The sequence below is a fragment of the Oryctolagus cuniculus genome, chromosome 4 (assembly GCF_051225735.1).
Source record: "Oryctolagus cuniculus isolate XC-2025 breed Fujian yellow rabbit chromosome 4, ASM5122573v1, whole genome shotgun sequence".
NCBI lineage: Eukaryota > Metazoa > Chordata > Mammalia > Lagomorpha > Leporidae > Oryctolagus > Oryctolagus cuniculus.
Window position 1 is genome coordinate 149,943,738 of NC_142870.1, and position 17,232 is coordinate 149,960,969.

At 40.3% G+C, this 17,232-nt stretch overlaps 1 protein-coding gene across 5 annotated transcripts in view; it reads right to left on the bottom strand.

Moving 5' to 3' along the window:
* Window positions 1-17,232, bottom strand: part of ATP2C1 (ATPase secretory pathway Ca2+ transporting 1) — a 136,900-nt gene that overhangs the window by 20,532 nt on the left and 99,136 nt on the right. For all 5 annotated transcript variants that reach the window (XM_089332253.1, XM_008266005.4, XM_017346719.3 and 2 more), the window contains 5 exons: window positions 13,683-13,853; window positions 12,079-12,176; window positions 5,738-5,788; window positions 3,006-3,172; window positions 1,630-1,698 (listed from right to left, as the gene is read on the bottom strand). In XM_089332253.1, the coding sequence (XP_089188379.1) occupies window positions 1,630-1,698; window positions 3,006-3,172; window positions 5,738-5,788; window positions 12,079-12,176; window positions 13,683-13,853 (556 nt within the window). The remainder of the gene's footprint in view (window positions 1-1,629; window positions 1,699-3,005; window positions 3,173-5,737; window positions 5,789-12,078; window positions 12,177-13,682; window positions 13,854-17,232) is intronic.

A 17,232-nucleotide genomic window follows, 5' to 3' on the forward strand; every position in this document is an offset into this window, starting at 1 on the left:
GTTAAATAGTTTCAACAGTATTTGACTACAGAAAACCTCTTCTATTTTAAAAATGGTATCAGGAAGAAACCCTGAGATATGACTCATCCCTTTCTCAACTAGTTCAGGAGGTGTTAAATACATCCCAAAGGCTTTTCTTTGTGTAGTGTCCTCTAAGGAAATTTTATTTTTTATTGATTTGAAAGGCAGAACAGAGTGGTCTCTGCCACCCAGTGGTCCACTCCCAAGATGCCTGCAACAGCCAGGGCTGGGCCAGGCTGAAAAAGTGTCAGAAATTCAGTCTGGGTCTTGCACATATGTGACACGGCCTCAACTACTTGAGCCATCACCGGCTGCCTCCTGGGGTGTGCACTGGCAGGAAGCTGGAACTAGGAGACGCCAGTACTCAAATTCAAGCACTTCAACACAAGAAGCAGGCATCCCAGGCTGGTTCTTAACCACTACACCAGATGCCAGCCTCACAGAGGTTTATGCACTTGTCCCTCAGCATCTACAGGTGTTTGGTTCTAAAATCTTTCCTACCCCAAAATGCCAAAAATTCAAGTATGCTTAAGTTGCTCATAAAATGGCACAGTATGTGTAGATATCTTCCTGTATACTTTAAACCATCTCTAGATTACTTTAAATACCTAGTACAATTTAAATAGTTGTTATATTGTATTGTTTTGGGGAAAATGACATGGACAAAAAATCTAGGGGGCCAGTGGCGTAGTAGGTTAAGCCTCCACCTGCAGCACCAGCATCCCATATGGGCACTGGTTCATGTCCTGGCTGCTCCTCTTCCAATCCAGCCTGGGAAAGCAGTGGAGGATGGCCTGAGTGCTTGGGTCCCTGCACCCATGTGGGAAACCTGGTAGAAGCTCCTGGATCCTGGCTTCAGACTGACCCAGTTCTGGCCACTGTGGCCATTTGGGGAATGAAACAGCAGACGGAAGATCAATCTCTCTCTCTCTCTGTACCTCTGCCTGTTACATAAATAAATAAATCTTTAAAAAAGAAAAAATAAGTCTGCACATACTCAGTGCAGATGCAGTTTTTCCAGAATATTTTCAATCCATGGTTGGTTCAATCCGTTACTGCAGAACAGAGGGCTGTATATTCTGATATATGTATATTCTGATGATAATAGACATCTAATTATCATATTCAGAACCTATGTATCATGCCATTTTTATGTTTTAAATTTATTTGAGAGGCAGAGGGACAGAAACTGATAGAGAGAGCTCCCATCTGCTGATTCATTCCTCAAATGCCTGCAATAGGCAGGGCTGGACCAAGCTGGTCAGAAGTAGGAAATCAGGAATTCAATCCAGGTAATCCCATGTGGGTGGCAGGGACCTTACTACCTGAGTCAATACCACCGTCTCCCAGGGTCTTCATTAATGTGATGCTTGAGTTGGGCAGAGAAATCAGGCACCCCGATTTGGGACACAGGTATCTTAACTGCTAGGCCAAACAATCACCCTCCCATGCCATTTTAATTTCAGAGTACAATTCACATTATTTTCCAGAAAGTGGCACATGAACCACCCTCACAAACACAGGGCAAAGCTTCTAGGCATTCTACTTAAGTTCTACTTTTCATGTAACTTTAGATAATTTGTGGTGACAAACTTCTTGCAAACTTACGTGCTCAGCTGAAATCTAACGAAGTTTTTAATGTTATTATAAATCCCTTTACCTTCTTCAATTGCAGACCTAAAATTTAAAAAATAAAGATGAAGAGAGAAAACATCACATAAAAATAAAAATGCCTATACTAAAGCATTGTGGAGCTAATTCTGAAAATAAATATCTAATATAACACATATATCATTAAAAAGAATCTATAATTTCCTTCACATAATACAAATTAGCAAAAACCTATGGAAACACTTATTTAAGGAATTAAAAAAAATCAATCCTTCTAAGCCAAACAGAACTAATTTCATGATACAATATTAAAACTATTCTCCAAAAGATAGTTCAACATGAAAGTTGAAAGTCTCTGCACATGAGAAGCAGCAACACTAATGCTGACAACGTCAGCCAGAAAGATCATCCACCAAAGCTCATTTTTCTTAACAATACAAGTTGCCAGGTAAAGGGTTAAATTAATATATGTCAGGAATTAAATGGCAATAAAAATAAGAATTAGAGAATTTAAGGCATCTGTTGCTCCTACGCACTAGTGAATTTGTTATTATAGAATATGGTATGACCAAGATGCGTTTGAATTCTCTCCTTCATTTGGCTGAAACTAAGAAAACACATGTTTTAAACACTTTCTCTTTCTTCCAAGATTTTATATAATTCTAAGAATGGAAAGAAAAACCTCATATCCTTGGCAAGAGCTAGGCAAATGCTCTGAGTCCTGAGTTCCCTATAATGCAGGATAACAAAACACCCTGAAATATGTAATTTTATCACTGAAATGGTTAAGAGACTTGAGTCGACCAATAGGTGATTACCAAAAAAAAAAACAAGATTGACACCACTCTCACCTAACCATTGTGAAACTGACACTAGCTGGTACCACATTGGGGTTTTACATCAACTGGAAGAAACCCAAAAGAAAACTGTGAATAAACCAAAGTTACTCAGTTTTAATAAATTACATCATGAAATGAGGGCAATAGGAACAATCACTAGTAGAAGGAAATCAGTATGGATGTGAACTTGATGCATATTTCTGATCTTTTGAATTTTACTAGAATAAAGGCCCCCAGGAAGGTTCACTGCTGTGTTATCATAAGAGTGCCTAAAGAAATGGGACATTTAGCTGGCATTCGGTAAATATTTCTTTAAATGAATCGCTTTGTCATTTATTATGTCTGTTCCACCTATACAAACCACTTTCTCCAGAACTACACACTAGGCCATATAATAAAATTAATCAAGAAACATGCTTTAGTTTACCCAATGCTTAAATACTGCTAATTCTTTTTCAGTTGAACTGTCTGCAGATGGGTTGTAGAAAAAAAACAGAAGATTCTCTGAAATGTATTCACTGAAATAAAACTTACATTATGGTTTGGAAGTCATCATCCACAAGGATCATGTCTGCTGCCTCCTTGCAGACATCTGTGCCAGTCTGGCCCATTGCGACTCCAATATCTGCAGCCTTCAGAGCAACTGCATCATTTACTCCATCTCCTGTCATGGCTACAACTGAGCCATTCTTCTGTAGAGACTATGGTGGGACAGAGAAGAGGGTGGAAGGAAGAATTCTGATAAAAATGCTTTCATACAGATAAAGAGATATACAAAATTCTCAATTTTTTTTCCACATAATTAAGATTAGAAATAGGGGCTGGTATTGTGGCAAAGGGGTAATGCAGATGCCAGCTTCACATATGGGCATCAGTTCACGTCCCAGCTGCTCCACTTACGATCCAGCTTCCTGCTAATGGCCCAAGGGCTTGGGCCCCTGCCACCCACATGGGAGACCTGGATGAAGCTTCTGACTGCTGGCTTCAGCCCGGCTCAGCCCTGGCTATTGTGACCATGTGGGGAGTGAACCAGTAGATGGAAGATCCCTTTCTGTGTCTCTCCATTTCTCTCAGTAACTCTGACTTTTGAATAAATAAATAAATATTTAAAAAAAAAAGAAATATTGGAAATAAGTAAAGGCTAGCACTGTGGTACAGTACATTTAAGCATCACCTGTGATGCCAGCATCCCATATGGGTGCAGGTTCATCCCATATGGGTGCTCCACCTCCAATCCACTCCATGCTGGTGTGCCTGGAAAAGGATGGCCCAAGTATTTGGCCTCCTGCTAACCATGTGGCAGACCCAGAGGAAGCTCCTGGCTCCTGCTTCAGACTAGCCCAGCCCCAGCTGTTGTGGCCATATGGAGAGTGAACCAGCAGATAGATGATTCATTGATCAATCTGTCTCCCTAACTCTACCTTTCAAGTAAATAAATGAATTTTCGGGAGGAAAATAAAAAAAAAAAAAATAATACAGACTGAGGCTGGTGCTGTGGTATAGCGAGTGGGTAAAGCCGCCCCCTGCAGTGCCAGCATCCCATAGAAGCGCCGGTTCGAGTCCCAGCTGCTCCACTTCCGATCCAGCTCTCTGCTATGGGAAGGTAGTAGAAGATGGCCCAAGTCCTTGGGCTCTTGCACCCACATGAGAGACCTGGAAGAAGCTCCTGGCTCCTGGCTTTGGACTGGCACAGCTCCAGCTGTTGCAGCCAATTGGGGAGTGAACCGATGGATGGAAGACCTCTCTTTCTCTGCTCTCCTCCTCTCTCTATCTCCTCCTCTATCTCTTGACTTTCAAATAAATAAATAAATCTTCAAAAAAATATAAACTACCATTTTTCAATTCATTTCAATATAGACAGCTCTTAATGTGATAAAGCTTAGAAAAAGATGCTGTTATTATTTCCTTCTGTGAGAACTATATGTCTGAAGTTGACCTATAGTCAGGGATGGGAGTTTGGCACAGCAGTTAAGACCTGACTCCAGACACCAACAAGTCATATTAGAATGTCTAAGTTCAAGTACTAGCTCTGTTCTTGATTCCAGCTTCCTGCTAATGCACACAATGGGAGGCATCAGGGGATGGCTCAAGTAGTTGGGTTTTCGCCACACATATGGGAGATCCAGACTGAGTTCCCAGCACCTAGCTTTGACCTGGCCCAAGGCCAACTATCGAAGGCATCTGAGAAGTGAACCAGCAGATGAGAGCTCTCTCTTTAGTTTTTAAAATTAAATTAAATTAATAAATATTACAGTTGATCTAAAATCAACTATACAATAATTCTCCACTGGGGGCAATTCTAACTCCCAGAGGACATCTAACAATATTCACAAGCATTTTTGATCATTATGAGTTCAGGGATCCCAGTCACATCCAGTGGGTAGAGGCTTGGGACAGTGTTACACATTCTACAATACACAGGATAGCTTCTCACCAAACAAAAAATTATCCATTTAAATGTCAACAGCACCAAGGTTGAGAAACTTGGAACTATACAATGGCCAGCTAATATCATTAATAACTTAAGTCCATTAACTACTGGACACTTTATCAGTGTGCCATACAATGATGTATAATCAGCAATGCACCATATATGTAAGCAAGGTCTCGTAAGATTAAAATGCAGCTGAAAAATTTCTAGTGCATGTTGACACGATAGCCACTATCATATCACAGCACAATACAGTACTCACATGGCTGTGGTGACTGTTAAAACAGACCTACTGCACTGCCACTCTTATAGAAGTATGGCACATACAGTTACACACAATACCTGATAATGACAATGACTATGTTTTCTACCCTAAAACATTATGCCATGTTCCAGCAACAGCTTCATACATCTTAGGATCACTGCATGTCTTAACTGCAACAATAAACCATGTCACCATGTGACTGACCTATACCAGCTAAATTTGTATTAAGTACACTCTGTGATGTTCAAACAACAAAGAAATCGCCTAACCATGCATGAAAACGTATCCATCACTAAGTGCTGCATGGTTGTGTTTGCCTAATTAATGTAAATGATCACTCTTTAAAGCAGTGTCCATGCCCTTGTAACGTTTTTTCTAGCTGTACATTTATTCAGTTTTTAATTACTGATATTCAGTTTGATGATTTGACAGAACAAAAAACAAACACCTATTTTTGCCTCCTCAAACTTCTGACTTTCACTATCAACATTCCCTGTTATGCAAAAACAAAAGATAAAATAGCAGCATTTTACATATAGAAATGAAACAAGGAGATTTTTAGACACTCACCTTAATAATTTTCATCTTGTGCCTTGGACTAGCTCTGTAAAACACTGCAACCTGTTAAAATACAGGATACACTAAAAATCTTCAATGTGAAGACGTATTAGACTAACCCACGCATAACAATGGCTTCTACTTATCAATTTTAGTTGTATTTAGTTTGCCAAAGAGATTAAGCAATATGTCATACATTTCTTTTTTCTTTTCTTTTTTTGACATGCAGAGTAGACAGTGAGAGAGAAAGAGAGAAAGGTCTTCCTTTGCTGTTGGTTCCTCCAGTGGCCACAGAGGCCGGTGTGCTGATCCGAAGGCAGGAGCCAGGTGCTTTTCCTGATCTCCTGTGCAGGTGCAGGGCCCAAGCACTTGGGCCATCTTCCACTGCACTCCCGGGCCACAGCAGAGAGCTGGCCTGGAAGAGGGGCAACCAGGACAAAATCCGGGGCCTCGACCGGGACTAGAACCCGGTGTGCTGGCACTGCAGGCGGAGGATTAGCCTATTGAGCCGCGGCGCCGGCCCATACATTTCTTAAGGTACTTATCTGACATCATCATTTCAAAGTTTACCAAACACCATGGCAAACACACAATCTAAATAAGTCATTCAATTTATACCCAAATGTTTAAAAGCTTAAGAGAAGATGGCTTATTCTTAAAATGGTCCAGTGATGGGAAAAAGAACAAATCTCTGGCATCTGTTTGATCATGACCATGGTGTACAACCCAAATACCCATTCCCCTTTGTTCTGTCCTGAGCGCAGAGGAACAAATGCTTCTCTGTGTCTGTCACTGTTTTACGTCAGTTAAGAGTCTGCTCATTCTTTTATTTACGGATAATTCATTAGTCACCCCTCCACTGTTCATCCCAAACTGCGTATATGAGTTAATCTTTCTAAAACTATAAATTCAATCCTTGGTTTTGACTTCCTGGTCTCCCAAAATCCTTTCACTGTGCCCCCAAATCAGCCACCAATACAACGTCTTGTATTTTTATTTTTCAGCTTGCTCTAGCCTAGGTTTAAAAAAAAAAAAAACACTGCCATCCCTTCAGACCTCTCAAATAGTAGCACCAGGAGACCCTAGAGATGGGGAACATATCCTCTGTACTCCTGTCACCCAATGTAGACATCTATGTCACAAGACTTTAACTTTTGTCTCATAGTCACTCTCCAACAGGCTTACAAGTCATGGTGATCTCAACACCCATGCGACACACTCTGCTACTCTTCTAAGGAAGATTCACGCCTGGTAGTTTCCTCCCTCACAGCTCCTCTCTGTGCTCCTTCCAGCTACCCTCTCAGCTAGCAACTTGGTTTCCTGCTTCAGAGAAAACAGAAATTTTATGATAACTTCCACCATCACCACCCCTCCCGTCTGTCTCTAGGCATCTGTCATCTTCTGACTTTCCTACAGATGAACGGAACATGTTCTAAGGATATGTCAGACAAGATCGGGCGCGTTCGGGGTGGTATGGCCGTAGACAGGATATGTTAAGTATTCCACCTTCTCCCTATTTAAGATCATTGCTCTAGAAACTCTCCCCTCTGCAGTCACATTTCTTTCCTTGCTGTTGCATCTTTATCATGGGTACACAATTTTGCTGTTACTCCATTTTTTAAAAAGAAGGGAAAACTTCCTTTCCCTTCCCATTTCAGCTGCCACCCTATCTTTTTTCCCCCTTTTTTCTTAAGTGTAAAGAATAACAACATGTTTGTGTATTGATAGTAAAGATGCAGAATTTTAAAGAGAATTTCTGGTGAAAACTCCACAGGGAGTTGGTTGTCCCGGCTGAGTCCCATTCCCTCCTAAGACCACCACTCTGAAACTACTACCCAGCAGGAATATCAAAGCCCACACATCACATGTGACTGGTTTCTAATGTGGCATAACCTCTCAGTAGCACCCAGTTCAGCAGAGAACCCCTCCCTCGTCTTCCATGACCGCCTATCCTGATCTTCTTCCTCCTGCTCTTGCCATTCTTGTGTAGGTTTCTCTTGACTGATTAAAGTCCACATGCAGAATGCCCAAGGGCTCAGCTTTCAGACTTCTCTCCAGGAGTCTAAGAACCCCATGCTCTCTGGGTGAGTCCATACAGCCTTACAGATTTTACTTGCACACAAACTCCAGCTGGACGTGTACTGTGAAGTGCAGACCAATGGAACTAATCCACCTCCCTACTTCACACTCCTTATTGGATGTCCTGTATCAAACTCAAACATGAGTCGAAGTAAATAGTGAATCCCTGTTATTTTTTGACAGTCTTGCTCTTTCCTATCCTTTGTTAACAGCAAGCATATCTTTTGAAAGCTACCCTTTTTTTTTTTTTGACAGAGTTAGACAGTGAGAGAGAAAGAGAGAAAGGTCTTCTTTCTGTTGGTTCACCGCCACCTTCCCCCGCCCGCCAAAATGGCCGCTACAGCCGGAGCTACGCTGATCCAAAGCCAGGAGCCAGGTGCTTCCTCCTGGTCTCCCATGTGGGTGCAAGGGATCAAGCACTTGGGCCATCCTCCACTGCCTTCCCGGGCCACAGCAGAGAGCTGGCCTGGAAGAGGAGCAGCCGGGACTAGAACCCAGCACCCATATGGGATGCCAGCGCTGCAGGCAGAGGATCAGCCAAGTGAGCCATGGTGCCAGCCCCTGAAAGCTACCTTTTAATTCCTCCTTTTCTCTCACAAGGACTGTAAAAATAAAACTATATTACTATCTCATACAGCTTAAACTTGGAGATAATTGAATTTTTTATTAATATTCTTGACATTTATGTCTGTTTTCTCCCTAGGGACAAAAAAAAAGGAATAGTGACTAAAGATAAAAAAAAAAAGAACTATGTCAGAAAATAAGAGAATACAGGGGATACTGTGGGGAGGAGAAAAAGATAAAACTGATCAAAGGAAAAGGAACAAAGGAGAGAAATTTGTAGGTTCAATTTCCTCATATATATGAGTTGCCTAAATTTCTTACCAACCTAAACTTCCTTTTTTAAAATTTTTTTTTATTTATTTGAAAGGCACAGTTACAGAGAGAAATAGAGAGAGATCTTCCATCTGCTGGTTCATTCTCAAAATGGCTGGAACAGTCAGGGCTGGGCCAGACCAAAGCCAGGAGCCAGTAGCTTCATCCAGGTCCCCAATGTGGGTCCTAGGGCCCAAGCACTTGGGTTATCTTCTACTGCTTTCCTAGGTGCATTAGCAGGGAGCTGGATCGGAAGTGGAGCAGCTGGGACTCACACCGATGTCCATATGGGATGCTAGCATCGCAGATGGAGGCTTTACCCACTACACCACAGTGCCAGCCCCAAGCTAAACTTCCTGCCATATAATCTGACTGTACAATTGTGCTCTTTGGAATTTACTCAAATGAGCATGGAAAACTTACGTCTACAGAAAAAGCTGTATACGCATGTCTATAACAGCTTTACTTATAACTGCCAAACCTAGAAGCAACAAAAATATCCTTCAAAAGCTGAATATATAAACAAACTGTGGCACACTCATACAATGGAATATCATTCAGCGTTCTCAAGAAATGAGCCACCAAGGCAGGAAGAGACATGGTGGAGCCTTAAATGCATAGTGCTACATATGGTATTATTTCAACTGCACAACATTCTGAAAGAGGAAACACAGATTTGGGGGCAGGTAGAGAGGGATGAATACGTGGAACACAGGATTTCCAGGGCAATGAAACTATTCTGTATGAAACTGTAATAATGGATGCTATGTCATTATGCATTTGTCAAAACTCCTAAAAATCCACACCACAAAAAGAAGCCAGGAACTATAACAATAATGTGTCAATACAGGTTCATTAATTATAATGAATGTACACTACACTATTGTAAGCATTTATATGAGGGGAAATTTAAGAGTAGAAGGTGGAGCTAGACTGGATAGACAGAACTCTGTATTATCCACTCAGCTGTACTTATAAATCTAGTACTGCACTAAAATAAAAAGAAAGTCAGGGCCGACACTGTGGTATAGCGGGTAAAGCCACTGCCTGCAAAGCCCCCTTCATATGGACACCAGTGTGAATCCCAGCTGCTCCACTTCTGATCCAGCTCCCTGCTAATGCACCTGGGAAAAGCAGAGGAGGATTTCCCAGGTGCCTGGGCCCCTGCACCCATGTGGGAGACCTGGAGGAAACTCCTGGCTCCTGGCTTCGGTCTGGCCCAGCCCTAGCCATTGTAGCCATTTGGGAAGTGAACCAACAAATGAAAGATCAATTTCTTTCTTTTTCTCTCTCTCTCTCTCTCTCTCTCTCTCTCTATATATATATATATATATATATAAAACTCTGCCTTTCAAATAAATGAAATAAATCATTAAAATAAATAAATATAAAAAGAATTTAAAAACGGATGGGGTAGGCATTTGGCCTAGGGTTAGAACACGAGTGTTTTCAGATCCAGTTCCTGACCCCAGCTTCCTGGTAATGCAGACCCTGGGAGACAGGAGGTGACAGCTCAAGTCATTGAGTTCCTACTATCCGTGTGAAAGACCTGGATTGGATTGCTGGCTTGTGAGTTCAGCTTAGCCTAGTCCCAGCCATTGAAGGGATAAGAGCACTCTCTTCCTCTTTCTCTCTGCCACTCAAATAATTTTTTAAATGGAGTTGACTATCTTTTTATAAAGTGACTATAAGGAGGAAATACAACTATGTGTATAAAGTATGAACTATCTGGTACAAAAATTAACTTATCTTTTAATTCCATTTCTCTCAAACTTTCTGATGTCCCTGGGTACAAATATATGCACAGGTCAAATAGTAATGAGACCAAGAAAACTGAACTGTCAACAACTTGGAATTAAGAAGGAGCCCTATCTCTTAAGGGATCTTTCCTAGGAGACTTGTGTGTGCCCAAACCAGGCTTTTTAAGGTCCCCAGAAAGTAGCCTGAGATAATAAAGTAGGCTAATCTCACATCAGGAAACTTTGAAGAAACCACTGTATTGTGACAGGGGAGATATATTTTTTCCCCTATAAATAATGTGTTGAGAAAGCACTACAAAGGTCAAAGATCAAAGGCACTGCAATCAAAAACAGTATTTTTAACAACTGGTGCTGGAACAGTTGAACATCCATACGCAAAGAGATTAGGCAAAAAGTTCCTACATTAAGACATCAAAAGCATGATCCAAAAAGAACAAATTGCTATATAACATCATCAAAATTAACTTTCTGCTCTTTTAAAACCAGTGTTAAACAGTCAACATCACGAGTTGTAAGAGAAATGCAAACTAAAACTACTAGATAGAAACTGTACACCTACTAGGAAAGGGTGAGAGAAACAACAACCCCACTCACTGGTGAGGATGCGGAGCAAACTTCCAAACACCAAATAGTAAAACCATCTCATAAAACATCCTGGCATTTCTTATAAATACATAGTAACCATATGATGCAACAATTACTCACAGGTATGCACTCATGAGAAATAAACATTTATTTTCATGTAAACACTTGTAAACAAATGTGTACACTGCTTTACTCACAACCAGCAAGAATTGCAAACAGCCCAGATGCCCTCAAATTGGCAAACAAGGTATACCCCCTACAGAAAACTACTCAGCAATATAAAAGGAACAACCCACCAATACATACTACCAACATATTTAAATTTCATTTTATATTATGCTAAGTGAAAGAAACAGTCACCAGGTTCATGAGAGAGCATTACGGGAAAACAAAATTGTAAGGACAGAAAGCAGATCCGGGCCAGCACTGTGACACAGCAAGTAAAGCTGCCACCCGTGACAACAGCATCACATATGGGCAATGGTTCAAGTCCTTGCTATTCCTTATAGATCTGACTTTCAAACAAATAAAGAAATCTTTAAAACAGCAGCAGCAATCAGGAAGCAGATCACTGGCTGCCAAGGTATAGGAAGAGAGACAGAGACAGGCCTAAGATTATTTGGAGAATAATGGACATGTTCTACATCTTGAGGGTTATAAAATAGCATCCATGTGTCAACAGTTGGAATGATAAACTAAAAAGGGTAAGTTTTACTGTATGTAAATGATACTTTGATTTTTTTTTAATTCAGCATATACTCATGTTAAACTTAATTAGAAGGAAAGGGTAAGAAGTATAAAGTAATGGTGTCTCTCACCATCCTCTTATTTATAAAATCAAGCACCTTCTATTTACATAGTACCTTCCTCAGAAGAAACTAAAGTTAAATTTGGCACTGATACTCATACAGACAACGTCACAAAAACTCAATGGTAACACCTATTTTAATGATTAGGCTGCATGTCAGGATTGGGCCAACCAATCTGGTCACGTGCCAGTCACTACAGTAAGAGCAAGGTCTGGCAGTATGAAAGGTGTTCATGGAGGCCTACCTTTGGCACTATTTGTGAAAGCTGCTGGACATCCATTGCATCTATTTCTTCTCCTGAGACCGACTGGGAAGTTTTAGAATATAATCCCAGACGACTTGCTACAGTGAAAAAAGAGAAAACACCAACTCACTGAATTGTTTTGCTTGATGGGCTCGTCAACATAACACTCACTTAATAAAATTTGTTATGTTCGCTCTTTAAGTATAAAATGCCTTTATAGCAAGAGACCATAAAACAAACTACTGGTAAGATAAATCTATCTGAATTAATAGTAAGTCTGGGGTTTTTTCGTTGAATTGCTTTACTTTTGCTTAAACTGAAGAACTCAGTTTTCACTATTTAATCCAGCAAATTTAAGAACTAAAACTAGACCGATCAGGTTCTGTTCATCAGAATTTTAATGAAGACCAGAATGTATTTTAAGAAAAATATCCAAAGCATGCTTTTCAACAAGAGTAGCCAACCACCACAAAATGGTGGCAGATCTGTGGTAATCATGCAGTTACATATAAATTAAACATTTAAAAGTTATTCTTCCACCTAGATTGGATTCTGGGTTCCTGGTTATCACAGGTATTTGGGGAGTCAACCACTGGATCTCTTTCTCTCCCCTTACTTCCTGCTGTTCTTTCTCTCTCCCTCTCAAATAAATAAATTCATTAAAAAAACTTTTCCCAAAATTAATTATGTTTCTAGTGACTTCTTAGGTTATAAAACTCTTCACCTAGGTGCTCCCCACATTAAGAAAACCAGAACTAATGGAATTTAGAGAACAGTTAAATTTATGGTGTGAACTAGTTTATAAGCTCTGGAAGACAAACTGTTTTTCTGTGTCATATACTTCTTAAATAGCATTCAAACAATATAGATATACTTATGAGAAAACACATATATACAGCAAGCATTGTTTTTACAAATTATGTACAATCTGCTTTCAAAATCACACTTAAATTGAAAGGAAACACTAAGAGGCAGATGTGGTACAGCAGGTTAAGCTGCCATTCAGGACACTCACATACCATATTAGAGTGCAGGTTCAAATCCCATCTACTCCATTTCTAATCCAGCCTCTTGCTAATGTATCCTGGGAGGCAGCACGAGATAGCTAAATTACTTGGGTCCCTGTCACCCAGGTGAGAGACCCAGATTGAGTTTCAGGCTCCTAGCTTTGGTCTGGGCCAGCCCTGGCTATAGCAGGCATTTGGGGAATAAACCAGCAGATGGAAGCTATCTCTCCCTCTCTTCTGCCTTTCAAGTAGAAGAAAATACACATTTAAAAAAGAAAAACTAAATTTCATGTTTTCTTTCACATTCTTGATCTAGTGCTTTTATCTGCCAGCACAATTATTAAGCTAAAAAAATCATTCTGTAAATGCATTAAGAGATTTTACAATAATTTACCTATTATTTTCAATAAAACATTACTTTCAAACCATAATCAATTTGTGCCCATAATTTTAGAGACTTATGAGCCAAAAGGTGAGTTGATTTAATTACGTGATCTCAGTACGACGTAAACACACTTCATATCTAATGGTTCAAAACTGTGCATTACAGTATTTAAAGAGAAGCCATCAAAAACAAAGGAAGCAGCCTAGGGATACCGATTGCAACCGCAGTCTCCTGAGAGTCTCCAGTAATCATTTTGATCGACACTCCTGAGGCGATGAGTGTTGTAACAGCTTCTTTCACACCAGTTCTGGGAGGATCAATGATGCCCACCAAGCCAAGAAATGTCAGCTGTCCCAGTTCAGGACCAGAAGCCAAAGCAAGAACTTAGGAGACAATAATAAAATCCACAAAAGAAAATATGAGTCACAAAAACATTAAAATTTAGTTGATAATAAATTACTTAAGACTATAATATCACTTGGAGTTATTATACAAATATTTAAAAATTATTACATGCCAAGACATTACAGTTTAATGGTTCTAAATACAGGGCTGCTTTAAGCCATTAAAAATTAAAAGGAATAAAACTAAAGAACTGTTAGGCAAAAAGGGCAAGTGAGGGAGAATGAAGAATGTTTTTGCAGAGCAACCACATGCAGCTACTTTCAACACAAACTACTGCCTCTTTAGAAAATACGATTAATTATTTAGAGAAACTATGGGTTTGTCAAGCTTCAAAATAAATTTTAAACAGACACCTTTGAAGGTGGCTTCTAATGTATCTTCATCTTTCCGTTTCAATGGTCTCCAGAAAAATTCATTAGCCTGAGGAGAAGGCTGCATTAATTAATTACATACAGCCTTAAACAAGTTTCTACATGACAAACCCTGGAAGGTAAAGTTAATCTGTAAAGTAGCTGTCAGACCATTAATGCCAAGAAAATTTGGATTCTTTCACTCTTTCCTTAACAGTAACAGGTATTTATTTGTTACTTGGGTTCTCTGATCGTACACAAAAGGTCACCAAATCATTATTTATAGTTAGTTTCCTATCATCGTTGTGCATTTAATGTATAGCACAAAGTACTATCAATTTCCCAAATATAATTTAGCTTGCTCTCAGAATTTTTGAACCTCTAGTAACTATCATTACAAACCAAAAAGATGTGCCTGTATGTGAGATATTATTAGACGGAACAACGTAATAAAACAAGAAACACGAAAGCACACAAACTAAACATAAACACCTCATAGGGAGACTGAAAAATCCCTGAGAGAGAGATCAAAGTATCTATTCTTGTTCAAACAGAAGGTATGGAGGATTAGATGCAGTTGGAAGACCAAAGTTAAAGGTAATTAACTCATTCTTTTTCCAAGGTAGGGTTCATACACCTAACTATTTATGTAGCTGTAGGCCCCAAAAACTTTCACCCTACAAAGAATGAGCCACGTAGCAGTCCCTGGTGCGGGGCTAAAGACAGCAATAGACTCTCTCTGCCTCTGCCTCTCTGTAACTCTTTCAAATAAATAAATAAATAAATCTTTAAAAAGGGGTGTGGAGGGTAGCGCTATGACGTAGCGAGTAAAGCAGCCACCTGCAGTATCAGCATCCCACATGGGCGCCGGTTCAAGACCCAGCTGCTCCGCTGGGAAAGCAGTAGAAGATGACCCAAGTCCTTCGGCCCCTGCACCCATGTGGGAGACCCAGGAGAAGCTCCCACTTGTTCTAACAACTGTAATTCTGGGCCACATCTTTACAATGTCACTCTTTCCCTTGATGGGGGTGAGGAGCAGAACGGGACACAAGGAGGTCAAAGTGTTACTCTGAGCCAGAGAATGTGAACTTCCTTTAGCTTGGACCACCAAATAGTTCAGCTGGTTTGTGAACTCAAGAGGCTTCCATAGCCTTGGCAGCTCATGACAAGAGCCTCAAGTGATTAATGATGTCATAAATCAGAGTGTCAATTGTTAAATCAACAACAGGAGTCACTGTGCACCTGCTCCCCATGTAGGATCTCTGTCCTTAATGTGTTGTACTATGAATTACTAAAACAGTACTCTATACTTTGTGTGTCTGTGTGTGGTGCAAACTGTTGAAATATTTACTCAGTATAGAGTTGATCTTCTGTATAGAAAGATAATTAAAAATGAATCTTAATGAAGAATGGGATGGGAGAGGGAGTTGGAAATGGGATGGTTTGTGGGTGGGAGGGTGGTTATGGGGGGAAAAACTGCTATAATCCAAAGGTTATACCTTGAAATTTATATATATTAAATAAGAGTTTTCTATTGAAAAAAATGAATAAAGATGGTGACAGAGGAAAAAAAAATAGTTCAGCTGGTCCACAGTTCAGATGGCAGTGGGAGTACAGCACACAGGGCACTCCTGTGCCTCCTTCCCCAGAGTGTGTAAGTAACATTACACATTTGCTTGATAAATTCATATTTAAGTTTATAAGCACTCTGTGGTCTCACAGCTCCCACCACTCTTTAAGACTGGCCCAGCTTCATCAAGGAGATTCCTCCTTCTCAGTACCGATAATAGGAGACAGAATCTTCCTTGGAGGCAAGAGGCCACAGGCTTGAGGGCTGAGGTGGAGATTTAGGCATATTCAGGATTCAGGTCTGTGGAAACAAACCCCAGAAATCCTGGAACCTGCCACCAAACTCCCTCATACTATGGAGGAGCCAGGAAGAAGGAAAAGATTTTGTTAAAAACTTTTTTCATGCAAAAAAAAAATAGATCCATTTTAAAACAGAATCCACCAGAAGGCTCCACCTCCATTTCCTTGGAGATATAATGTGAGATGTTGGGATAAGCACAATAAAGCCCCCTACAGAAAAGATGAGAGGCACCAAACTCTAGGGAGGGCAGGAGGAGTGACCCTGGCTCAGGCTGGTACAAAAGGTCCCAAGGGACAAAGACTTAGAGTATGGCAGCAAGCGGGGCACAGGGCTCTCTGACCTCAAGAACATCTTGCCAAACTCAGCTTATTAGAGAAAGAGAAGGCCTATGAATCTGGACAAATGTTTTAAGCTCAAAGAATGCCCTTAAGAGAACCATAAATAAGAACGTTTTTCAGATAACCCATTTTCTTCTCACCCAAGAATTGCAGCATTTGTCTTCCACTGCATTAAAATCATGAAATTGAGGAAGCAACTCTTCCAATTTCCGGGCTGTAAGTCTACACAAGCTTTGCACAAGCTGGGTGACTATCCAGATGATAAAGAACCAGGTACAGCCCCACTCCCTGGCCCTCACCCTGTACCCAACAGCCCTAGAAGAGGCAGCCTGACCACGTGGTGCCCAGCAGACCTTCCCCTCTCCCCATCCTGCTCCACCAGCAGCACACACATAAGCAGTATCTGGGCACTTCTTTACCTCCCTGAGAACAGCAACTGAAGGTAGACAGTAGATAAGGATCAAATTAACAATCATCTTATTTTAAAGGACAAGTAATAAGCTTAAGCTTTAAGTTCAGGGAAGTATTTTTTTTTTCTATTAACAACTAAGATAAAGTGACAAAATAAAGAGTAATATCATTTTACCTTGAGCCATGTCCCTCCCAACAAGACAAGCTTGTTTAAAATAAAATTTGTATCACCTCCACAGAGACCACTACAGGTCTCTCAGAACCAGATAATGTCTATTTTGCTACATTCTTGACTTTATATTTTTGAGAGGACAACTGTTCAACTAAAATATAGCAGCTCACAAATGGCAAGGGTTCCACAAAGCCTAGAACAGAGCTGGAGGCTCAG